The sequence below is a fragment of the Anomaloglossus baeobatrachus genome, chromosome 2 (genome assembly GCF_048569485.1).
Source record: "Anomaloglossus baeobatrachus isolate aAnoBae1 chromosome 2, aAnoBae1.hap1, whole genome shotgun sequence".
In the NCBI taxonomy this organism is placed as follows: Eukaryota; Metazoa; Chordata; class Amphibia; order Anura; family Aromobatidae; genus Anomaloglossus; species Anomaloglossus baeobatrachus.
Genome location: NC_134354.1, coordinates 567,035,082 through 567,059,926, shown reverse-complemented (window position 1 = coordinate 567,059,926; position 24,845 = coordinate 567,035,082). Strand labels below are relative to the sequence as shown.

Sequence of the window (24,845 nt, the reverse complement as noted above, 5' to 3'; positions counted from 1 at the left end):
CCCGCACTCATCCACTCATCAGTTCTCTCACACACACACACACAATCAGATCTCACTCACACAGTCAGATCACACACATAATCATATCGCACACACAAACATCAAATCACACACACACAAACATCGGATCGCACACACATCGGATCGCATACACACTCAACTCATCCAGCGACACCGATCTCTTCTCGCCGGCAGAATCCTGAGAGGCAGTGCGGTGGAGCGCAACGAACAGGACCTGCGGCGGGACACGTGACTTGGTCTCATCATTCCCTGCGTCCGTAAACGCTGGATGTGACGTGTGCGATCGGCTGTGTGTCAGTGATCTGCTGTGTGTGTCTGGGATCGGCTGTGTGTGTGTCTGCGATCGGCTGAGTTTTTCTGCGATCGGCTGTGTGTGTCTACGTTCGGCTGTGTGTATCTGTGATCGGCTGTGTGTGCCTGCGATCGGCTGTGTGTATCTGTGATCGGCTGTGTGTGCCTGCGATCGGCTGTGTGTATCTGTGATCGGCTGCGTGTGCCTGCGATCGTCTGTGTGTGTCTGCTATCTGCTGTGTGTGTGTGATCTGCTGTGTGTGCCTGTGATCGGCTGTGTGTATCTGTGATTGTCTGTGTGTGCCTGCGATCGGCTGTGTGTGTCTGCTATCTGCTGTGTGTGTGTGATCTGCTGTGTGTTCCTGCGATCGGCTGTGTGTATCTGTGATCGGTTGTGTGTCCCTGCGATCGGCTATGTGTATCTGTAATCGGCTGTGTGTCCCTGCGATCGGCTGTTTGTATCTGTGATCGGCTGTGTCTGTCTGCGATCGGCTGTGTGTCCCTGCGATCGGCTGTGTGTATCTGTGATCGGCTGTGTGTATCTGTGATCGGCTGTGTCTGTCTGCGATCGGCTGTGTGTATCTGTGATCTGCTGTGTGTCTGCGATCGGCTGCGTGTATCTGTGATCGGCTGTGTGTGCCTGCGATCGGCTGTGTGTATCTGTGATCGGCTGTGTGTGCCTGCGATCGGCTGTGTGTATCTGTGATCGGCTGTGTGTGCCTGCGATCAGCTGTGTGTATCTGTGATCGGCTGTGTGTATCTGTGATCGGTTGTGTGTGCCTGCGATCGGCTGTGTGTGCCTGCGATCGGCTGTGTGTGCCTGCGATCGGCTGTGTGTGCCTGCGATCGGCTGTGTGTGTCTGCGATCGGCTGTGTGTGCCTGCGATCGGCTGTGTGTGCCTGCGATCGGCTGTGTTGTGATTTGCTGTGTGTGTCTGCGATCTGCTGTGTGTGTCAGTGTGTCAGCTAGCAGCAGGGTAGGATGGCGTGGAGCACCGACCGGAGATCACAGGGAGGACCTGGGAGCCACGCAAACGTCCGGGTCTGGGGAGTATGAGTCTCCTGGGAAGTGGGGGGTCTGCTTTTTTGGGGGGTAAACTTACCCCCAACCGTGTTTCTCCAAGAATAAGACCTCGTCCAAAAATAAGCCCTAGTGCTTTTTTGGGGGGCAAAAAAAAGACAGTGTCTTATTTTTGGAAAAACATGGTAGCTTGTACAGCTATTTAGCAGAATTAGTAAATACTTTTTGAAGAAAAAAAAAATTATGTGGGGTCCCCCCTAATTTTAATACCCAGCAGAGGTACAGTAGGAGCTGCAAACTGCAATTCTTAGCTGTCAGCTGTATCTTGGCTGGTTTTGAAAAATAGAGTGGTCGCGCGCCGATTTTTTTTTAATTATTTGAAAACATAATTTTTAAAAACGGATTGGGGTGCCCCTCATTTCTCAAAACCAGCCAAGGGACAGCAGACAACTGGGGGCTGATATTATTAGAGTGTGAAGGGCCAAGGTTATTTGGTCCTTCCGAGCCTAAAAATAGCAGCCCACAGCCACTCCAGACGTTGCGCATCTATTAGATGCGCTAATTCTGGCACTGTGCTTGGCACATCCTGTTGCCCTGGGGTTGGGGTTGATGCCAGCTGTGAATTGACAGCTGGCATCAATCCCTGGTAATAATGGGTGGGCGTCTAGCAGACTCCACCATTACTAATGCAAAATGTAAAAAATAAAATTTTATTTGCAATAAGACCACCCGACACAGTCCTCATTCACCAATTTATTATAAAAAATTAAAACCCTTTAAGTTCCGCTGTAATTCACAAGGAGTTACCCATTACATTGCTCCAAAGCAAACCTGAAAGACATATAAAGTGAGAATTATTAAAGAAAAAAGACAAGAGACACCCTTATTCACCAATTTATTCCCAACCAAAACGCTAATTCGGTCCACCATAATCCATATGAAGGTCTCACAACGTTCCCAGACTCACTGTCCAAGCCTATGAAGAAAAGAATGTTCCCCAAAGGCTGGGACACCAGCCGCTGCCAACTCTAATGCTGTGCTGTGTCAGAACTGCGGCACTGAACTGCAATGACCACATGAGGTCACCGCAGGTGACATCATGTAGGTCAGACAGTAGCGGTGACATCATGAGTTCTCAGCAGTTCACTGCTGAGGTTCTCACACAAAGTATTGCGAAAGCTGGCGGCTGTGATGTACGGTGACATCATGAGTTCACCGCAAATCACAGCCACTGGCTCTTGCACTACTTTGTGTGAGAACATCGGCAATGAACTGTGGTGAACTCATGACGTCACCACTCCTCACCGCTCCTCACTCACTCACATGCTGTGACCTACAGTGCTGACTGCTGAACCTTGAATTATATTATGGGCATCATGTTTATCACATTCTCGGGAATTCGGCACATCTTACTCCAGCGTACCCTTCATCAAGGTTCACATACACTAGTACTAGTCTTAATGAATCTGGGACTATCTGCTATGATAGATAAAGTAAAAAAACTGCAAGAACTAGTGGTTGATTTTCACAGAAAGATAATTGTGAACAAGTGGTATTAAAAATGCTCATTTCATGATTATCTTGCAGTGTAAATAAGCAGTCGCTCATCCAATGAATTAGCAAAATGCTCATCCATCAGGTGAAATATTCTATTCTGCAGCATAAAATAAAAATCATCATTCTCGGTGGTACATCATCCTGTGTAAACAGGACTCCACACTGCAGAAAGCAATTGCAGCCTACGTGCAATGAGTGATCTAGTATAAAATTGCTCAGTGCGCATCGGTTACTTTGGTTTGCCTACATAAACCGATAGGTCAAAGCTCCCAACACTATTAGATGTCCGCAGGGACCCTCAGGCCTTCTCACACAGTATGATGTTCCCCCTAGCCAACCACATACAGTATAATGCCCGTCAGCATCTATCATACAATATAATGTCTACCCACCACACGTTATGTTTACGCTGCTGCACTTCAATGAGGATGCCTCCACACATAGTATGATACCTCCACAGCCCACCAAACTCTAGTACGATACTTCCACAGACCATACACCTCAACACATAGAATGATGCCCTAAAGTCACACACAGTATAATTCTCCCAGACACACTATGTTTACGCAGACACAGTATAATGTCCCCACACACCGTATGATGCCCACACATCCCATCAATTCCATGTATAATGCTACACAGACGTCCACACAAAGTATGATGCCCCTCAGTACCCTAAACAGTTTGATGCCCCAACAAACATACAGAATGGTGGCCCCCATTCACAGGATGAGGCTCTTACAGCAGTAATCTCCACATATTTTTTGATACCTCACATCCACCAACACACGATATGATGCCTCCATAAAGATAACACCACAGTGAAGTCCATGACACAGTATAATGCCCGAACAGCTCCCCTAACCACAGTATGATGTCACAATAGCCCCCTCACAGACTCATTGCTCACACACACACACACACACACACACACACATTATAATGTTCTCATACATACTACAGTTCGACACAGCTTCCCCACGCACAGCATGATGCTTCCACATACCCTCACAGATAGTATGATCCCTCTAAATCCCCCGTTTAAATAATGATATCACCACAGTACAATCCCCACACAGTCTGGTGACCTCCTGAGTATGATGTCCCCAAAATGTACACACCCACACAGCTCTGCTACATCAAGCCTTCCACACACACCTTGCCGGTGTTCAGATTTTTCATTTCCACTGTCAAATCACGTGACCTGAGAATGTCTGAAGGTCTGAAGGTCTTGGCAGGATTTTTAGTCGCTACATAGACTGAACGGTGGACTAGGGATTTCATGGTTCCTTGCTCTATTATATTATCCTTAGAACAGGGATAAAGCTAAGATCAGGACACACCCCTGACCTCCTGGGACAGCAAAGCTGCTCCCCCCACAGAGTATGATGTCCGACACAACCTCATCCACACAGCCCCCAAACCACATTAAAGTGAATCATAGGCACACAGTACGATGTCCCCACAGCAACCCACACAAGGTATGACGCCTCCACAGCAATTCCCCAAACAGTATGATGCCTCCACAGCTCCTCACATAGAGCATAAGGTTCCCCATAGTAAAATCCTCCACACACAGTATGATTCTTCACAGCCACCTAAACAAAATATGATGCCCCAATCATGCTCCTATAAATTAGGATAATACTACAGTAAATACTTTCATAGTACATTCCCCTTACTCTCTGATGTGGCCACAGCTCCCAACACAATATGAAGCAGCCCGTCGGCTGTCGCAGGGGCAGCACATTAATAATTAAAGCGGCCCAGGATGGGGGACATTATTATAGGATGGGGACATTATTATAGGATGGGGACATTGATTGTTAAATAAATGGGGTGGGATGGAGAAATTATTATAGGAAGGGAACAAGACTGGGCAGAATATTACAGGAAGGAGCCAGGATGACATATGCTGCAAAAAGGGGCCAGGATGGAGGACATTATTATAGGAAGGTGCCTAGGTTAGAGGACAAAATTATATGAAGGAGCCAGGGTGGGAACAATAAGGAGGGGGCCCAGAACGTACGATATTATTATAGTAAAGGGCCAGGAAGGGAGACATTATTACATTGGGAGGGGTTCGTAGGACCTAGAACACTACATGGGCCTATACATCTGACCAACATGCAGGTAAGGCCCAGGTCCAAATTTTGCATTGGGATCCATCGAACTTTAGTTAAACCACTAGGTAAATCCTACAGATGGGTAGATTGGCTCGTGTTGTTTTTGTACAGTATGTAGTAAATACTCAGATTATCTCTTTAAAAACAGCTGCATCCTTTAATTAGCAGATTAATGCTATTAGCAACTGTGTGAAATTTCTTTATCTGGTATGCAGGATACAAAGGACATCTTATGACATGTATGATAAAAAAGGAATTGTCAATATGAAGTAAAGCTCATACTTCAGGTGGAAGGGAGAAAACGTTTCGCCTGACTTGCTGTTCATTGGAATGTAATTGTTAAATAATAGTAATAATAATAGATTAATAATAGATTAATGCATAAATACAGTGGAACCTTGGATTAAGACTAATTTAGTTTGAGAGCGTTTTGCAAGACAAGCAAAGCTTTTTAAAAAATTGTAACTTGGTTTAAAAGCAATGATTTGGAATAAGAGCAGCTACTCACCGTTTCGGTTCCGTCCTTTCACCACGTGCTGACCCACTCCGAAGGTAACTTTCTGTACATATGTGGCGCCCCTGAATATATCAAAGTGCCACAGGGTACTGCATCCTTACCCAGGGTGCAAGGCCCACCCCCCCATGGTTCCAGGTTCTTAATAAACCGGTGTCACTACCATCAGCACAAATGCTAATCACTCCTCACATCATGACCTGTCAGACACACCAGTGGGTTGGTTAAGCTGGAATAGGGCCACCCACCTAGGGGTCAGGCAGACTGTGGGATGGAGGAAGTAGGCAGTTGAGTGAGAGCCCTCAAAGAGTGACGAACTGGAGTAGTAGCTCCCGGGGAGCTAGACCGAGGTTGGGTCGCAGACGGTGGTCCAGGACCAGAAGGGTGCAACGGACATAGTCTAGGAAGACTGTCGGCATCAGAAACCCAAAAGAACTGACCGGTACCGAATATGACGGGGTACAGGAACCTAGATCAGGAGCCAGTTCAATGTCCTGATAATTAACCTGGGAAGGAGAGTCTCTTTATGAACTTCCCTAAGAGCTCAGACATTGAAGGCGACAGCACACCGCGGGGGATAGGGCTTTCCAGTAAAGCGGCCCAATAAAAATCCCAAGTGCCAGCCATCAAGAGCACAGCTACACTAAAAATATAGTGAGCGGGGCCCCAACAGCTTCAAGCCAAGAGGCCACAACAGAGAACTAACTTGTGCGCGGAGGCGGCTCCGGATTACCAAGTAACACCGGTGGGAGCGGACACCTGGACGGGCTCCCCTGTAGTGACTGTGATGCACAGAGTCTTTGGTTTATCTTCAGTGCGACTACCCACAGTGAGTACCCTGGTTCCCCTGCACCCTGCACTCCCAAATATCCACCAAAAAAACCCAGGGGCCTTCCCTACCTGCAAAGGGACTGACATTTTGCTGATCTAAACCATCTACCCCGGTACTCCTTCCAGCAGTGGCGGTACTCCTATTACCGCAACCCGCAGGTGGTGTCACGAACGTCTCCCCTATAAATAATCTCCTTTCAAGGATCGGAGTGTCTGCGGAGCCCGGGTCCGGACCCCTCGAGCCACGACCATCCCTAATCCGAGCACCGTCTGCGCCAGGGCGACACACATATTTACTGTGTACTGTATACCATTGTAACAGTACAGTATATACTATATAGCATGTTTATCAATTTGCATTTGTGGATACAGTACTGTACTTTCTTTCTGATAAACAGTGCAGCACATTGCTTGTACTGTAAACTGTGAAGTATTCCTACCCTACATTTGGCTTAGTTCTGTCCTTATTTTGGGGAGAATAGTTTTGGGGTGTGTTTTTTTGTGCACTGTACTAGAATAAAGGTTGTCATATTTATACATCATGTTTTATCTCTGTAATCTACCTCCCGCACACCAACAATTCTATTATAAGCTGATGTGCAGTTTAATTTGTTTCATGTTTTTACTGTACTGTACAGTATTTTGTATTAGTGTACTGTAATAATTTTATATGAATACAGTACATTACTTTGTATTACTGTAATAAGTTTGTATAAATACAGTAAATATTTTTGGGTTGCGGAACAAATTGTCTGAGTTTCAATTATTTCCTATGGGAAAATTTGCTTTGATATAAGAGTAACTTGGTTTAAGAGCACACTCCTGGAACCAATTATGCTCGTAATCCAGGGTTCCACTGTATATATAATATTGACTGTCTTACATGTTACATGTTGTACTAACACATTTCACTTATAGTAACTAATGATTTGCATTGAAACGAAATTATCTGCTTTTCTGACCACATAGGCTCTAATTCAACAAGACTGCCATTTTGTTCGTCAGTTTTTATAAAGAGTGTGCTGGAGTAAAATGCTCCAATGTTGGAATTTATTCATACATATATAAATTTTTGTGTGTGTGTGTGTCTGTGTGTGTGTATATATACACACACATGCCAAAATGTCAAATGGAGGATACTTTATATACAGTATATAGAAGATGAATCTGACTAATTTAATGTATGCACAAAACTACACATTCCTAAGGCCTAGAAAAGGGGCATTATGGTTTCAACAGTAGAACAGTCACTAGTAGACCACTTGCTTTGTAGCATTGCGGTCATGGCTTAAATCCCACCAAGGACAACATCTGCAAAGAGTATGAATGTTCTTTCCATCTTTGCGTGGTTTTTCTCTAGGTTCTCCGATTTCCTCCCACACTCCAAAGATATACTGATAGGGAATTTAGATTTTGAGCCCCAATAGGGACAGTGAAAGTTGGTAAAACCCTGTGGGATTAATGGCGCTATATAATTGAGTAAAATAAAAAAAATAACAATCCTTATATATAACCAGTGTCAAAATTAGTTGGTCATGTTGTATATTTCATTATTTTTAAAACTGATCATACAGTTTAAGTGTAGCCTCATCATAATCATACTTAACCTTTTTTGTTTTTAGGAGTTTGAAGAATTTATACTCAGAAGAAAAGGATATAACTCAGGTGAGTTCAAAATAAAACAGCCAGGCTTTACTGATATGTCTTGGGTTGTTTAAAATACAGCCTCCAATTCTCTTCATGAGCTGTATCTATGTCATGGACAAGCCTTTTTGTTCTATAATCCACATACTCGGACATACTACTTAAAACGAACCCGTCATTAGATCCCTGCTTTCCAAACCACGGGCAGCATGAGTTAGAGAGTGGCTGCACAACTGCAACCTGGTATGTTTTACTCTAAAACACTGTAACATGTCAGTGAAAATATAGCTTGAAAAAGCACCCATAGACTGTAGGGAGACACCTGATTGGTCCAATGACATCCCCAGATGGCAACTTCCTGCCCCTCTACAGCAGCCAGGCTCTCATTCACGCTGCCCGTGGTTAAAACAGCATGGCTCAAAATACAGGTTCCCTTTAAAATCGTTTTGCAGTATATTAACATACTGTTACATTAATATATACACACACATAAACAAACAGGATATTCCATATACTTAGTTTGAAAAGCCAGCTGGGGACTATAGAGAGAGAAATGACTTTGATGCTTCCCCGACCGGTTTCTCCCCGTCCTGCTCCAGTTGACTGATAGATCTAACTCTATGTACATACATGCGAGAGACCTATCAATCAACTAAGGTGGGTTGAGGAGAAGCTGGCTGGGGGCCGCATGAAACTAGTCAAGTCTCTTTCTATAGTCTCCAGTTGGCTTCTCAAACTATATTATGAGATTATTGGCATATAAAAAAATAAAATAATTTTTTACCAAACAACGTAAACTCACTTAAGGGGTTGTGCAACAAATAAAGTAAATTTCAATTAGCAGATCATGAAATAGTAATAATTTCCACAATTAGGTGTGTTAAAAAAAATGTTCCTGTGCTGAGATAATCTTACAAATGTGTCCCTGCTATGTACTGTGTAATGGCCGTGTCTGACCGTACAGGGACATGGTCTGATCATACCACATCTCCTGGGCAGGGGAGGAAACAAAAGAGAAAATGTAGACATTTAAGGATGGGATCGCAGCTGCCGCTGCTTTCTGTGAGGTAAAATGTGTTTAAAAACAAGCAGGGAAATTTTTTCTTAACAGAAAGAATAATCCATGATCCTGTGTTGTATACTCTTTCATTCCTTCCCTAGTCAGGTGGTGTGGTATTATTATTATAAGGTCTATTGATTAAAATGTACTTTTCAATGGACAACCCCTTTAAGTCCACCAGTCTCATATAACTGGGTGCCAAACTCCACTATTGATCCGCGGCAAATTTCAATGAACTTCAAAGATACTCATCACTTCCAGAACATTTTATTCATACCATAGTAAAAAAAACATGTCCTACATGTTCAACACTTCAAAATGATGGATTTCTAGTGAACACCCTTAATCATAGTTTAACCCATTAACAATCACCAATATACCTTTTAACAGCAGTCATTAAACGACCTTAATCCGCAGAACTGCTTTTTAAGGGGACTAAATGTATAGCATCCCAGACAGGAAAAATGCTGTGGGTTAAGTTGTGTATGAAGCATTGGTTCCAATCAGTTTTGGAACCTAACGGGGCCGATTAACACTGTCAATCAAGACAGCAGCATTTTGATGGTTAAAAGATGGAGAGGGCTCCCTCTTTAACCATATCGGCACCCCAAAATCATCATCACAGTTGATGATAGTTGCTATCACCACCCCAGGTCTGATATTGACTTCAGGTTACATGGTAGCCTATTAGGAGAAATTGTGCAACACATTGTGGGGTCGATTTTCACCTATTACATCTGTGTAAATAAAAAAAAATGCAGCTCATAAAAAATCACTTAAATATTATACAGTATTTCCACAGCTCAATGTAATAACATTTTGTGGACAGGTGTGGGTTCAAAATACTCACTTTACACTAAGATAAATTCCAAATTCCTTGCACACTAAAGTTTCCAGAATGGGGTAACTTGTGGCCAACAGCATACTACAATATATTCAAACAAAATCTGCGTTCCAAAAGCCAAATAGCACTGGCTAACATCCATTCCCTGCTGTGTGCTCAAATAGTAGCATACTACCAAATATGGCGGTATTGCCAGATTGGGTAACATTTCAATAACAAATTGTCCATTCAACCAGTGTGTGAATTAAAACTTTGAGGCTAAAGTAACATTTAAGTGGAAGATCCTTACATTTTTCATTCTCATGACCCTATCTTATAAAATTCTGTAATATGGTCTGTGCTTTAAAAATGCTCAGCATCCCTTGATGAATTCGTTATGGGGTGTAGTTTCCCAAATGAGGCTAGTTGTGCAGGTTTCTGGGAGGGTTTGGCACCTAAGATGCTCTGCAAATGCTAAATTTTGATCAAATTTGCATTCCTTTGCGTTCTGTGATTTGCCCTGTGCCCAAACTTTAGTTTTATTAAGGGTAGGTTAACATTGCATTAGGAAGAAATGACATTAATTATGGGTTCCACTTTCTCCTGTTACACCTCATGAAAATTACACATTCGGTGCTAAAACATTTCCCTGGAAAAAGAAAGTATTTTTCATTTTCACATCTAAATGCAATAAAGTTCTGTGAAAAACCTATGGGTCTAATTTCCAAAATGTGGTTGTTTGTGGAAGGTTTCTGCTGTTTTGGCATCTCAAAGGCTGTGTAAGTGTGACATTGCATACAAATCTATTCCAGCCATACTTGCACTATAAAAATCAAATAGCGCTATCTCCATTCTGAGCCCTGTCGTCTGCTCAAACATTAGTCTTTGACCACATATCACCATGTTTGAGAGAAATTGTGTAACAAGTTATGAGGTCAATTTCCTTCTATTATCCAAATATATCACAAACCTGGGGCTAAATCAATATTTTACCGAAACAAAAAAAAACAAACAATTTTTGTTTTCACATACAAATTTTAAAAAAGTTTTGTGAAGCACCTATAAATTCAGAATAATCCCCACCCTAGATTCATTCCTTCAGGTGTCTAGTTTACAAAATAAGGTATCCAGGGAGGGCGAGGTTCTATTGTTTTGACATGTTAGAGGCTCTGTAAATGCAACATGGCATCCAAAATCTATTCCAGTCAAATTTATACTCCAAAAATCAAACAGTGTTTTCCTTTCCAAGCCCTGCCTTATGCCCTCACATTAGATTTTAATCACATAAAGGGTATCATCAAGTTTGGGATAAATTGCGTAACAAACTAAGGGGCTTATTTTATAATACTATCTCATGTGAAAGTTACAAACTTGGGGCTTAAACAACATTTTACTGGAAAAAAAATAATTTTTAATTTTCACATCCAAATATTGTAAAATTCTGTGAAGCACTTCTGGGTTCAAAATGCTCAATACAACAATACATTACATAGATGAATTCCTTGAGGAGTCTAGTTTTAAAAATGGGTTCCATTTGTGGGTGTTTATCCTGTCTTGGTACCTTATGCTCAGCAAATGCAACATGGTGTCAGCAATCTATTCCAGCCAAATTTAAACACCAAATACCAAATAGCACTTCTTCCCTTCCGAGCCCTGCAGTAAGCCAAAACAGTAGTTTTTCATCACATGTGGGAAGTTACCACATTTGAGAGAAATTGCATAATATATTTTAGAGTCTACTGCAGCTAAAGCAATATTTTAGTGGAAAAAAAATATATAATTTTTCAGTTTTTCATTCCACTTTGCCTTATTCCTGTGTAACACCCGAGGAGTTAGCAAATTCCTAACTGTTGAGAGTATTTTGAGGGGTGCAGTTTTCAAAATATTATCACATCTAGGGGGTTTCTTGTTATATAGGTCCCTCAAAGTCCCTGAATATGTCTATAAAAAATAAAATTTGGGAATTTCCTTGAAAAAAAATGAAATATTGGTGCTAAATTTTACCCTTTCTAACATCCTAACAAGATAAAAAGACGTTTGAAAAATTATGCTGACGTAAACAAGACATGGAAAATGTTATTTAATTATCAAATTTTTCAAAATTTTTATTGAATTTCAGATAATTTCACAAAAAACTCTGCAAAATATATAGACCTAAATTTATCACAAAAAAATACAATACATCACAAAAAACTGTTTCAGAATCACTGGGATATGTTAAAGCATTCCAGATTTAGCACATGACGTGACACATTAGATTTGAAAATGGGATATGGCCAATAACCCCTTCATGACCTATGATGTAACCATATGTCATGGTTGGGAAGTGGTTCCTGACCTATGACATATGCTTATGTCATAGCGATCGGATGGGGCACAGGAGTTGTGCCCGCGCAATAGACGCCAGGGGCTCGGCTTACATGACAGCCGAATCACCCTAGGCTTTTTTAACTTCCTAAATGCTGTCAACAGCAATCGCAACATTTAGAGACTGGAAGAGGGAGTACGCTCAAGCGTTCGGGACCCCCGTGATCATGTCATTTTATAGCAAGATTGTCATGGCAACCTCCTATTCACTTAGCTACAGTAAAGCGGGCTTTACACGCTACGATATCGTTAATGAATTATCGTCGGGGTCACGTTGTTTGTGACTCACATCCGGCTTCATTAACGATTTCGCAGTGTGTGTGACACTTATGAGCGACCTTTAACGATCACAAAAGCGGTCAAAATCGTTTGCCGCAGAGAGGTCGTCCTGAAACAAAAAATCGTTTTCTGTTTATTAGCGATGTTGGTCCTCGTTCCTGCAGCAGCACACATCGCTGTGTGTGACACCGCAGGAACGACGAACATCTCCTTACCTGCCTCCACCGGCAATGTGGAAGGAAGGAGGTAGGCGGGATGTTACGTCCCGCTCATCTCCGCCCCTCCGCTTCTATTGGACGCCTGCCGCATGACATCGCTGTGACGCCGCATGAACCGCCCCCTTAGAAAGGAGGCGGTTCGCCGGCCAGAGCGACGTCGCAGAGCAGATATGTGCGTGTGACGCTGCCGTAGCGATAATGTTCGCTATGGCAGCGATCAAACAATATCGCACGTACGAAACGGGGGCGGGTGCTATCGCGCTCGACATCGCTAGCCGATGCAAGCGACATCGCAGCGTGTAAAGCCCGCTTAAGTCTTTGAAAACATGCTAGGAGCATGATCTCAGAGGCTTGTGTCAGTGTAGCACTGACAAGTATAATGTGTACCATTATACTTGTGCACCAGCATTGCAATACATTATACCACTGATCAGAGTAATAAAAGTTAATAATGACCCATATAGGGACTAAGCAAAAAAGCTTAAAATATGTAAAAAAATAATTGTAAAAATTTAAAAACAAAACAGAAAATAAAGAACAAAACAATTGTAAAAATATTATATAAAAGCATATGTTTATGTAAAAACAAAAATATTGAAAAAGTACACATATTTGATATTGTCGCATCCACAACAACCCGATCTATAAATGTGTCACACTAGTTAACCCCATCAGTGTCTTTTCATTATATAGCTGAAAAAAGTGAACATAAACAGAATAAAAAAAGTCATATTAAATGGTATAGCTAAAAAAGTCATCGTCTCGCAAAAAAAGGACTCAATACAGCTCCATCAGTGAAAAAAAAAAAACAACTATTGCTACCAGAATACCACAATGCAAAAATATGTTTTCTATAAAATTGTTTTAATGGTGTAAAAGCATCAAAATGTAAAAAAATCTAAATGTGCTATGACCTGAAGAAAAAAGCTGTCATTACTTTTACGACACGATGAATATCATCAGGTGCTCCCTCCACATACTGACATATCACCATGCCGCTTTAGGTATTCCCTTGGTGCTCTCACCTTTATCCTATTACTTATAGTACCACTGACGTCACCTTGGCAATTCATTTTCCATACTACGTATGATCAGTAATCTTATCACACATATTACAGTGCCTCATTGCATTCATTTTCTACCCCATACCTCCCGTGTGAGCCCCTTCACACTGTACGTTAGCCTTTTACTGGCGCTCTCCTTGTCTACTTCATATGTAGCAACGATACTTTCTTATCGAAGTATTCCCTATGCTGACTCCATAATTTCCCTTCCTGTCTTCAGGCCCTGATGCACCTATAAGATGTCTTATTATAACCATTTACCACGGTACTTTTTGTCCCTGGTGAAGGCTCCTGTACGAGCCAAAACGTTGGGCAGTACCTTTTGTTGGTGAAAAATAAAAAATGTGTTCAAGCATACCATACCTAGACTTTTCCTATTTTCTTGCACTGTGTGCCGGGACTACCTTTTCGATTGGCTATATTTTTTCTCCCAAGCACCAGGACTATAGCAGCTGAGCATAACTTTCTGTGATTACCTCATAAAGTGACTTAAGTCAGAACTGAAATAATTGGCAGGGTCAGGAAGGTGAAAACAGGTTGTGGGGTAAAGGAGATAAGCTCAAAATTAGTCAAGTCACTAAAATGTTAAACACACAGCATTATGGGAATATAATTTAAAATAAAATAGGAAACATATAAGGACATAATTATGTAGCTTAATTACATCATCATGTTATCTCCAAATTTAATCAAAAGAAGGCCAAACAAATCAATAAACACAATTATATTTAAAACGGAAGCCGTTTTGTATGTTGTTATGTGAGGATCCAATGAACCTCTCTCAACATAGAGGTTACATTAACAGTTACCTCCATTTATGGAGCATTTGACCAGCTCTGTTAAAAAACAAAAAAAAATGCTAAATTACTGACTTCACATCAATAATACTTTATAAAGTGCTTCAGCTCACAAAAATAAGAACTCTTCTTATTATAATATGCATTTGTATGTACTGTATAAATGATTTGCTGTAGATATGTTCAGGCTTTTGAACATCTTTTACCTACTCCAGGTTTCGAAAAATATCAAGTGGTTAAAAGAAGCAACATTACTGCTTAGAAGATACTCTGTGCTTTACAATACAAATCAATGGGAAAGCTCAAATGACACCAGAAATACGTCAGGACATCCTTTCCAGTGTAATCATTTTTTTCTTATAGAAATGCTATTGATTTCTTAATAATTCAATAGAGTGAAAAAAAAAAAGAAGGGCCGGAAAACGACAGTAAAATAAACTGCAAAAATCAAGGGAAAACTATCTAAAAATACACTGAAGGCCAAAACAGTTAAAAAATGCAAACAACAGTAAAAAAAATAACACAAAAGATGCTTTAGGATAAAAATAAATAAATGTCAGAGTTTCCTGAAAGTCATCTGTTTGGGAAAAAAATTGTCGGGTTAGCCTAAGTATAATAGACGTTGTGGGCACATACCCTAATAATACAAATTCTGTTTTGTTTTTTTAATTCACGCGTGGACATTGGTATAACAATAAGTAAATAACTAATCTATTTTTATTTCTAAACAGTATTGTTTGCATCAAAGGATATGTCTCCTGATTATGACAATGACGCTTACATGAGACTACAAAAAGACAATACAACACCAAAGAAGGTTGAACAAGAGAAGGAATCACAAGCAAAGACTCCAGTGAAGTTACCTCCAATGAGAGATATGGAACACAAGGCTGGATTTAAGAGAAAGCTCTCTTTTGACTATTCAGAATAGTTTTCCAAATACTTTCAGTAAACAGCCTATAAATTACACTAACAAAAAGCAAGAAATCCTTCCAGCGTATCACTCAAGAACTTCCAATTTCATTAAAACATAGCTTTTTATTTCCAATAAGTAAAAATAGCCACCATTATGTGTTGATCTGACAGAAAGTGGTGTTCAAATAGCGCTAATTGAACACAACTTTCTGTCGGATCTACACATGGTGGCCATTTTGACTTATTGCAAATTAAAAGCTATGTTTTAATGAAAATGGAAGTGATACGCTGTAAGGATTTCTTGCTTTTTGTTATTTGATTACCGAGTGCGCTTCCGCCCTGCACCTCCGTGCTGAACTCTCATCACATTTTAGCCTCTATATTGGACGTCTGATAAACCTGTTATCCGTCCTATAAATTACACCGCATCAATTTTTATATGAACCTGAATAATAATAACTACACATAATTTTAACTACAAAAAATATAACTGACGAAAACAGCAATTCATTTTCAGAGCCATGGAAGCCTATATCAATGGCAGAACATGTTTTATTGACCTATTTCCTGCTGCTGGTATAGTGCTTACATATTCTGGAGTGCTGTATAGAGATTATTACAATTCACATTTGTCCCTGTTCCTAATAGGGTCTCAAGAATATATACACTAGCAGCAATTTCATAAGCAGCCGAATGATTCATCTTTATGTTTCATGGGAGGAAACCTGAATAGTGAAATTAACCCAATCAAACCATGGACCACAGTCATTATTGTTTTTGTCTTATATTAGACATAGTTCCCAGATTTTTATGCTAAACTTATTTACATATATCAGGCTGATACTGAAATAGCTGGATAGTAGAGATGAGCTAACCTTTTGAAATTTAAGTAGGCCAGCTATGCCAATTTTTCCCAAAAAGTCAATTTGAAGCCAATCGTTTCCCTTGGAATTTGCAATTACTGCAATTGTATACATGTCTCTCTGAGGTTTCTTTAATGCAAACACAGCCTTTGTAATGCCAGACTGACCTCAACATACAATGGGAAAAAAAGTAGTTAGTCAGCCACCAATTGTGCAAGGTCTCCCACTTAAAAATATGAGAGAGGCCTGTAATTGACATCATAGGTAGACCACAACTATGAGAGACAAAATGAGAAAGCAAATAAAGAAAATCACTTTGTCTGATTTGGCAAGATTTTTTTTTCAAATCATGGTGGAAAATAAGTATTTAGTCATCTAAAAACATACAAGATTTCTGGCTCTCACAGACTTGTAACGTCTTTAAGAGGCTCATCTGTCCTCCACTCATTACCTGTAGTAAGGCACCTGTTTGAACTAGTTATTAGTATAAAAGACACCTGTCCACAACCTCAAACAGTCACACTCCAAACTCCACTATGGTGAAGACCAAGAGCTGTCAAAGGACACCAGAAACAAAATTGTAGCCCTGCACCAGGCTGGGAAGACTGAATCTGCAATAGGCAAGCAGCTTGGTGTGATGAAATCAACTGTGGGAGCAATAATAAGAAAGTGGAAGCCATACAAGACCACTGATAATCTCCCTCGATCTGGGGCTCCACGCAAGATCTCACCCCACGGGGTCAACATGGTCACAAGAACGGTGAGCAAAAATCCCAAAACCACACAGGGGGACGTAGTGAATGACCTGCATAAACCTGAGACCACCGTAACAAAGGCTACCATCAGTAACACACTTCGCTGCCAGGGACTCAGATCCAGCAGTGCCAGACATGTTCCACTGCTTAAGCCAGTACATGTCCAGGCCTGTCTCACATTTGATAGAGAGCATTTGGATTATCCAGAAGAGTATTGGCAGAATGGCATGTGGTCTGATGAAACCAAAGTAGAACTATTTGGAAGAAACACAAGTTGTCGTGTTTGGAAGAGACAGAATGCTGAGTTGCATCCAAAAAACATCATACCTACTGTGAAGCATGGGGGTGGCAACATCATGCTTTGGGGCTGTTTCTCTGCAAAGCGACCAGGATGATTGATCTGTTTACATGAAAGAATGAATGGGGCCATGTATCGTGAGATTTTGAGAGCAAACCTCCTTCCATCACAGCAAGGGCATTGAAGATGAAATGTCGCTGGGTCTTTTAGGATGACAATGATCCCAAGCACACCCCTAGAGCAATGAAGGAGTGGCTTCGTAAGAAGCATATGAAGGTCCTGGAGTGGCCTAGCCACTCTCCAGATCTCAATCCCATAGATAACCTTTGGAGAGTGTTGAAAGTCCGTGTTGCCCAGGGACAGGCCCAAAACATCACTGGTCCAGAGGAGATCTGCATAGAGAAATGGGCCAACATACCACCAACAGTGTGTGACAACCTTATGAAGACTAACAGAAAACGTTTGACCTCTGTCATTGCCAACAAAGGATATATAACAAAATATTGAGATGAACTTTTGTAATCGACCAAATACTTATTTTCCACCATCATTTGCAAAAAAAATTCTTGCCAAATCAGACAAGGTGATTTTCTGGATTTTTTTTCTCATTTTCTCTCTTATAGTTGTGGTCTACCTATGATGTCAATTACAGGCCTCTCTCATCTTTTTAAGTGGGAGAACTTGCACAATTGGTGGCCGAGTACTGAGCTTACCTAACCACCCTGTTGTTTGATTGGGTATTGAGCAGTGGGAGCACGGTCACTCATCACTAGTGTCAGATACTAACCATACTTCACTGCTGAGCAGTTTATTCAATACTTTATGGCTTTCTCTCTTTTTTTTCTGTTAAACTGAAAATTGTGACTTCCTCTTCGTATCAAAATTCAACACAGAATGTCTGCTGCATTCCCTGCCTTTTGCTTTTATAAAGACTATGATAGTCCTTTCTGATTGTGTTATATCATGTGATGTGATAACTGCAAGGCATTATGGAGAATCCCACCTGAGGTCACGTGAGCTTTATCTGGCTGGTGCAATCTTCAGCAATGTGTAATCTTCATGTTTCCCGAATGAAAAGCAACATTAATCAGAACCAAAAATTTAATTCTGGCATTTTGAATTGTTTTTAATTATGCTGTTTACTGATCGGATTCATTTACTTTATATTTTGAGAGATCAGACATTTCTGAATGCGGCAATATGAAATAAGTGGTTTTTTTATTGTTTTATTTTCAATTGGGCAAAAGGGGGGTGATTTGAACCTTGTTTTTTTTATTTTTTTTCATATTTTTATAAACTTTATTTTTATTTTTTATTATTTTTACTAATTCTCTTAGAGGACTTGAAGCTGCAATACTCCGATCGCTTGTGCTATACAGAGAGGTGTTTCACAGCTCTTTACAGCACAAATTCTGTCTTCCTGGGAGTGCCAGCGTTCACCGGAACTATATCAAGACAGTGATAGGGGTCATCAGCTGACCCCCAGCTGTCTTGACAACCCATCGGCATCCCAGAATCACATCACGGGGATGCCAATGGGAGCGAGGAATGACAGCAGGATTTAACTAGTTAACAGCGGTGGGCGGATAACTGATCTCCCTTCCATTGTTAGAGGCACATGTCAGCTAATCAGATCAGCTGACATGGGCAGGGAAAGGTGTGGGCTCACTGTGAGCCCGCACCAAAGAGAGAGACATGACCTATGACGTAATGTTACGTCATAGGTCGTGAAGGGGTTAAATTGCTTTTATATTTTTACTTTTGTCTTAAAGACAGTTGCCTTGAAGATAAGGGAGCAAACATGGTGGAGTTGGGTGCGGAAATATTAGACCATATTATTTAAATAGCTCTTTATTCTGTTGCTTTTTAGTCTGGTCTTGTCTTGCTTAATAAAGACCATATGGCCGAAACGTTCATACATTGTTTTGCTACTGTTAATTGTCTTTTAAACTGATGGAATGAATAAAAGTTGAAGTTTTAACCTATATCTGGTGCCTCAGACATAGTTTATTGGAACAAGTGATTCATTTTTGCATGGATTCTCCTTGTGATGTATAGTTTCTAAAATATACCACCCTACAATTAGTCTGCTCACTGACCTGGCCACTTGAATTTACATTACAATCATTCCAATAAGGACAAGGGCAACTATTGCATGAACAGGTGCTTCCAAATGTTTGACTGGTACTGCACTCTAGCAGGGTCTATCAGGAAACCAGTGGCAGAGAGTATGTACCTTTTAAAAAAAGGATCTTTTCCAGAGGCACACATTTCCCATTTTTACCAAAAATCTTATTCTCATGCAGTTTTTGAAGAACAATGCATATATGATAAATGTGCTAAGTAAAGTCAAAGAAATAAATAGGAATGAGATCCGCGGACCAAAGATTTGTCTGAACATAATTATTTACAACATTTCTAAATACAGTGGCATTACTTAAAGGGAACCTGTCAGGTCAAAAAAGCGTTCTGACCTACAAGCAGTAGCCCGTGTGAGCTGCTAACCCCTTCCTACCCATCCCTGTGTTGTTATATTGTGTAATATGAAAGTAATAAAATATGTTTTATTACTTTCATATGTCTATGTAAATATTTGTGCATGTATCTCTGAACAGTAGAACAATGTACCACAAGTCTAGACCATTTTTTTTTAGCAATAAAACCCTGCAGCAACTCAAGACGTAGACAACTAAAAAGCCATTTTTTTAGACTGTCTGCGATATTACTCATAGCTTTTTTCTCTGGACCAAAAATAAAAAAATAAACAAAAAAATATATATATACAGTACAGATCAAAAGTTTGGACACACCTTTTCATCTCTAGAACAACTGCTAAGAGGAGACTTTGTGCAGCAGGCCTTCATGGTAAAATAGCTGCTAGGAAACCACTGCTAAGGACTGGTAACAAGCAGAAGAGACTTGTTTGGGCTAAAGAACACAAGGAATGGACATTAGACCAGTGGAAATCTGTGCTTTGGTCTGATGAGTCCAAATTTGAGATCTTTGGATCCAACCACCGTGTCTTTGTAGAAAAGGCATAGCATCCCATCACTCTCCTTCTTAGTCAAATAGCCCTTACACAGCCTGGAGGTGTGCTTGGGCTCATTGTCTTGTTGAAAAATAAATGATGGTCCAACTAAACGCAAACCGGATGGAATAGCATGCCGCTGCAAGATGCTGTGGTAGCCATGCTGGTTTAGTATGCCTTCAATTTTGAATAAATCCCCAACAGTGTCACCAGCAAATCACCCCCACATCATCACACCTCCTCCTCCATGCTTCATGGTGGGAACCAGGCATGTAGAGTCCATCCGTTCACCTTTTCTACAAAGACACGGTGGTTGGATCCAAAGAGCTCAAATTTAGACTCATCAGACCAAAGCACAGATTTCCACTGGTCTAATGTCCATTCCTTGTGTTCTTTAGCCCAAACAAGTATTTTCTGCTTGTTACCTGTCCTTAGCAGTGATTTCCTAGCAGTTATTTTACCATGAAGGCCTGCTGCACAAAGTCTCCTCTTAATAGTTGTTCTAGAGATGAGAAGGTGTGTCCAAACATTTGGTCTGTACTGTATTTAAAGTTTCAAAAGCATTCTGGTAGCAAATTAGAGAAAACAGAAGAGTTAATGGAAGTGGAATATACTTTTGCCATTTTAAATGCAACACTAGAATATCATCTTGATGTCAATCACTTATAGCAGGGGTGGGCAATTAATTTTCCTGAGGGGCCACATGAGAGACCGTGACTGAGGAGGGCCGAATCAAAAGGCTGAAATTCTGCTCAATAATAATTATTTTATATTAATATTAAATTGTATCACTTAATATGGAGCAGAATTAAGTATGCTGACATTACCCTACTTACAGTATGAGCCCACACACAGCTCACCCTATATACAACATGAGCCCACACACAGCCCTTATATACATTATAAGCCCCCAACATAGCCTCCCTATATACAGGATGAGCCCCCACATAGACTCCTAAATACAGCATGAGCCCCAGCATAGGCTCCTAAATATAGCACACATTCTGAGCCTCTATCTAGCCTCCTTTATGCATTATGAGCATCCACATAGGCTCCTATCTATATATATAATGGCCTTATTCTGTCTGTCTGTCTGTCTGTCTATCTGTCTGTCTATCTGTCTGTCTATCTGTCTGTCTGTCATGCTCCGAAATTGTGTCCTTACGGTGACACAAAGCTGATTGGCCGCTGGGCTCGCCATGGCTCCGCCCCCCCACACGGATTGGCCTCTCGCCCCGGCTCTCTGCAGGCCCCGCCCCCATCACGCAATGCACGCTCGCTCTGGCCCACCTGACACGGAGCCCCGATTCCCAGGTGAGTACACACACACACATCAGATCACACTCACTCTCACACTCACTCTCACACACACCTCACACATCACAACATGCTGGGATATCTCTTGCTTCTACACCGGCTCCGTCAGGATCCCGGCAGCGCCAGACATAACCTTGCGATGCTGGGATCTTCACGGAGGCCGTGAAAGCTGGTAACCATTATACACATCGGGTAACTAAGGTCCCTTAGTTACCCGATGTGTATCATAGTTACCAGTGTACACCGGCTCACACTCACTCTAATACACACCTCACACACACATCACATCGCATCCACACATCAAGGTCCTGCAGCGGCGGAAAATACAGACACATAACAGCACACACATAACAGCACACACATAACAGCACACACATAACAGCACACACATAACAGCACACACATACACACACACAAATCAGATCACACTCACTCACACACACACATCACATCGCATCCACATACTCACAACATCCTGGGATATCGCTTGCTTCTCGGCGGCGATACTGTGCTGTTGTGATCTTCCAGGACCTGCCGGAGGATCACATGGCCAGAAGCATGTGATATCCCCGGATGTTGTGAGTATAAGCGCGTATGTGCGATATCGTCAGTGTCTGTGTGTGTGAGTGTATGCGATCGGGTGTGTGTGAGTGGATGCGATCGGGTGTGTGTGAGTGGTTGCGATCGGGTGTGTGTGAGTGGATGCGATCGGGTGTGTGTGAGTGGATGCGATCGGGTGTGTGTGAGTGGATGCGATCGGGTGTGTGTGAGTGGATGCGATCGGGTGTGTGAGTGTCGGCAGAGGAGCACGGCGTGCTGGAGGAGGCTGGGAGCAGAGAGGCTGATCATGGGGAAGGCTGGGAGGAGAGAGGCTGATGCTGGGGGAGGCTGGGAGGGGGAGGCTGGGACGAGGGAGGCTGATGCTGGTGGAGGCTGATGCTTGGGGAGGCTGATGCTGGGGGAGGCTGGAAGGAGAGAGGCTAATGCTGGTGGAGGCTGATGCTTGGGGAGGCTGATGCTGGGGGAGACTGGGAGGGGAAGGCTGATGCTGAGGGAGGCTGGGAGGAAGGAGGCTGGGAGGAGAGAGGCTGATCCTGGGGAAGGCTGGGAACGGGAGGCTGATGCTGAGGGAGGCTGGAAGGAGAGAGGCTGATGCTGGGGGAGGCTGGAAGGAGAGAGGCTGATGCTGGTGGAGGCTGATGCTTGGGGAGGCTGATGCTGGGGGAGACTGGGAGCGGAAGGCTGATGCTGAGGGAGGCTGGGAGAGGGAGGCTGGGAGGAAGGAGGCTGGGAGGAGAGAGGCTGATCCTGGGGAAGGCTGGGAAGGGGAGGCTGATGCTGGGGGAGGCTGGAAGGAGAGAGGCTGGAAGGAGAGAGGCTGATGCTGGTGGAGGCTGATGCATGGGGAGGCTGATGCTGGGGGAGACTGGGAGCAGAAGGCTGATGCTGAGGGAGGCTGGGAGGAAGGAGGCTGGGAGGAAGGAGGCTGGGAGGAGAGAGGCTGATCCTGAGGAAGGCTGGGAAGGGGAGGCTGATGCTGAGGGAAGCTGGAAGGAGAGAGGCTGATGCTGGGGGAGGCTGGAAGGAGAGAGGCTGAGGCTGGGAGGAGAGAGGCTGATGCTGGGGAAGGCTGATGCTGAGGGAGGCTGGGAGGGGAAAGCTGATGCTGGGGAAGGCTGGGAGGACGGAGGCTGGGAGGAGAGAGGCTGATCCTGGGGAAGGCTGGGAGAGGGAGGCTGATGCTGGAGGAGGCTGGAAGGAGAGAGGCTGATGCTGGCGGAGGCTGATGCTGGGGAGGCTGGGAGAGGGAGGCTGATGCTGAGGGAGGCTGGGAGGAGGGAGGCTGGGAGAGGTAGGCTGAGAGAAGAGAGGCTGATGCACACACACACACGCGCGCGCGCACACTGCACAACACACCACACACACACACACTGGGAACCACAAACAACTGCCCTACACAGACACCCACACACACAGACAACGCTGCACACACACAACACCCAACACACAAACACCTCGGCACACACAAATATACGCACATACCGCACAACACACACATTGCACAAAACATACCTCCCCCCAAAACACACCACACACACACAAACCGCGCAACACACACACAACGCTACAGACACACAGCGCTCCACAAACAACGCAACACACGCAACACACATACAACACCGCTCTCACCCCCCATCACACCCAGACAACACCCAGAACATGTACAGCGCCTACACAAACACTTGGTAACTACAGACAACAACATCTCTCTCTATATATATATATATATATATATATATATATATATATATATAACAAAAATCATACATGAACTACACAATACGTAAATTCTAGAATACCCGATGCGTAGAATCGGGCCACCTTCTAGTATACATTATAAACATTCATTCAGCCTCCTATATACATTATGAGCCTTCACACAGCCCCTTATATACAGTATGAGCCCCTACATAGCCCCCTATATACAGTATGAGCCCCCACATAGCCTCCTAAACAGGTGCAAATATCCCATACACATATTGGAAAATAAACACCCAGTGCTCTGCTCCGTTCTCAGTTGTACTGACGCCCCGAACCACATTCGCGATGATGTGACATCATCGCGTTTACTGTCTCACTCAGTGATTCTTGAGCCAGTGTTCCACTCCTCTACCAATGTATTCACCGCTATCTGAATCCTGAGGATGCAAATAGCAGGGATATCAAGAAGCTGCCAGCGAAGGAGGGCATGGTCCAGCCCCCAGTCCACTGTTTTCATCACTTCAGCTGTTTCGGTCTACGTGCCAGGCAGGACCAAAACAGTGGAGGGCCGGATGTGCCAAGCTCTCATTTACAGGATTATTTTTCGCAACCAAAGCTTTTCCAAAACCGATAACCAGACAAATTTTCAAATACAATAAAAATTGCACATTCAAAATGCAGTGTCAAAAACTTACCAAAAACTCATCATGGGCGCAAAGCCTAAAGGGTGCTTTATATGCTGCGACATCGCTAACGATATATCGTCGCGGTCACGTCGTTAGTGATGCACATCC

The 24,845-nt window shown here is 42.6% G+C and overlaps 1 protein-coding gene across 1 annotated transcript in view; it reads left to right on the top strand.

Annotated features, from left to right (window-relative positions):
- LOC142290395 (DNA dC->dU-editing enzyme APOBEC-3C-like) overlaps positions 1-16,679 on the top strand; it is a 32,583-nt gene extending 15,904 nt beyond the window's left edge. The window contains exons 3-4 of the mRNA XM_075334354.1: positions 7,984-8,026; positions 15,345-16,679. Coding sequence (XP_075190469.1) covers positions 7,984-8,026; positions 15,345-15,544 — 243 coding nt within the window. The 3' untranslated portion in view covers positions 15,545-16,679. The remainder of the gene's footprint in view (positions 1-7,983; positions 8,027-15,344) is intronic.
- The last annotated feature ends 8,166 nt before the right edge of the window (positions 16,680-24,845 follow it).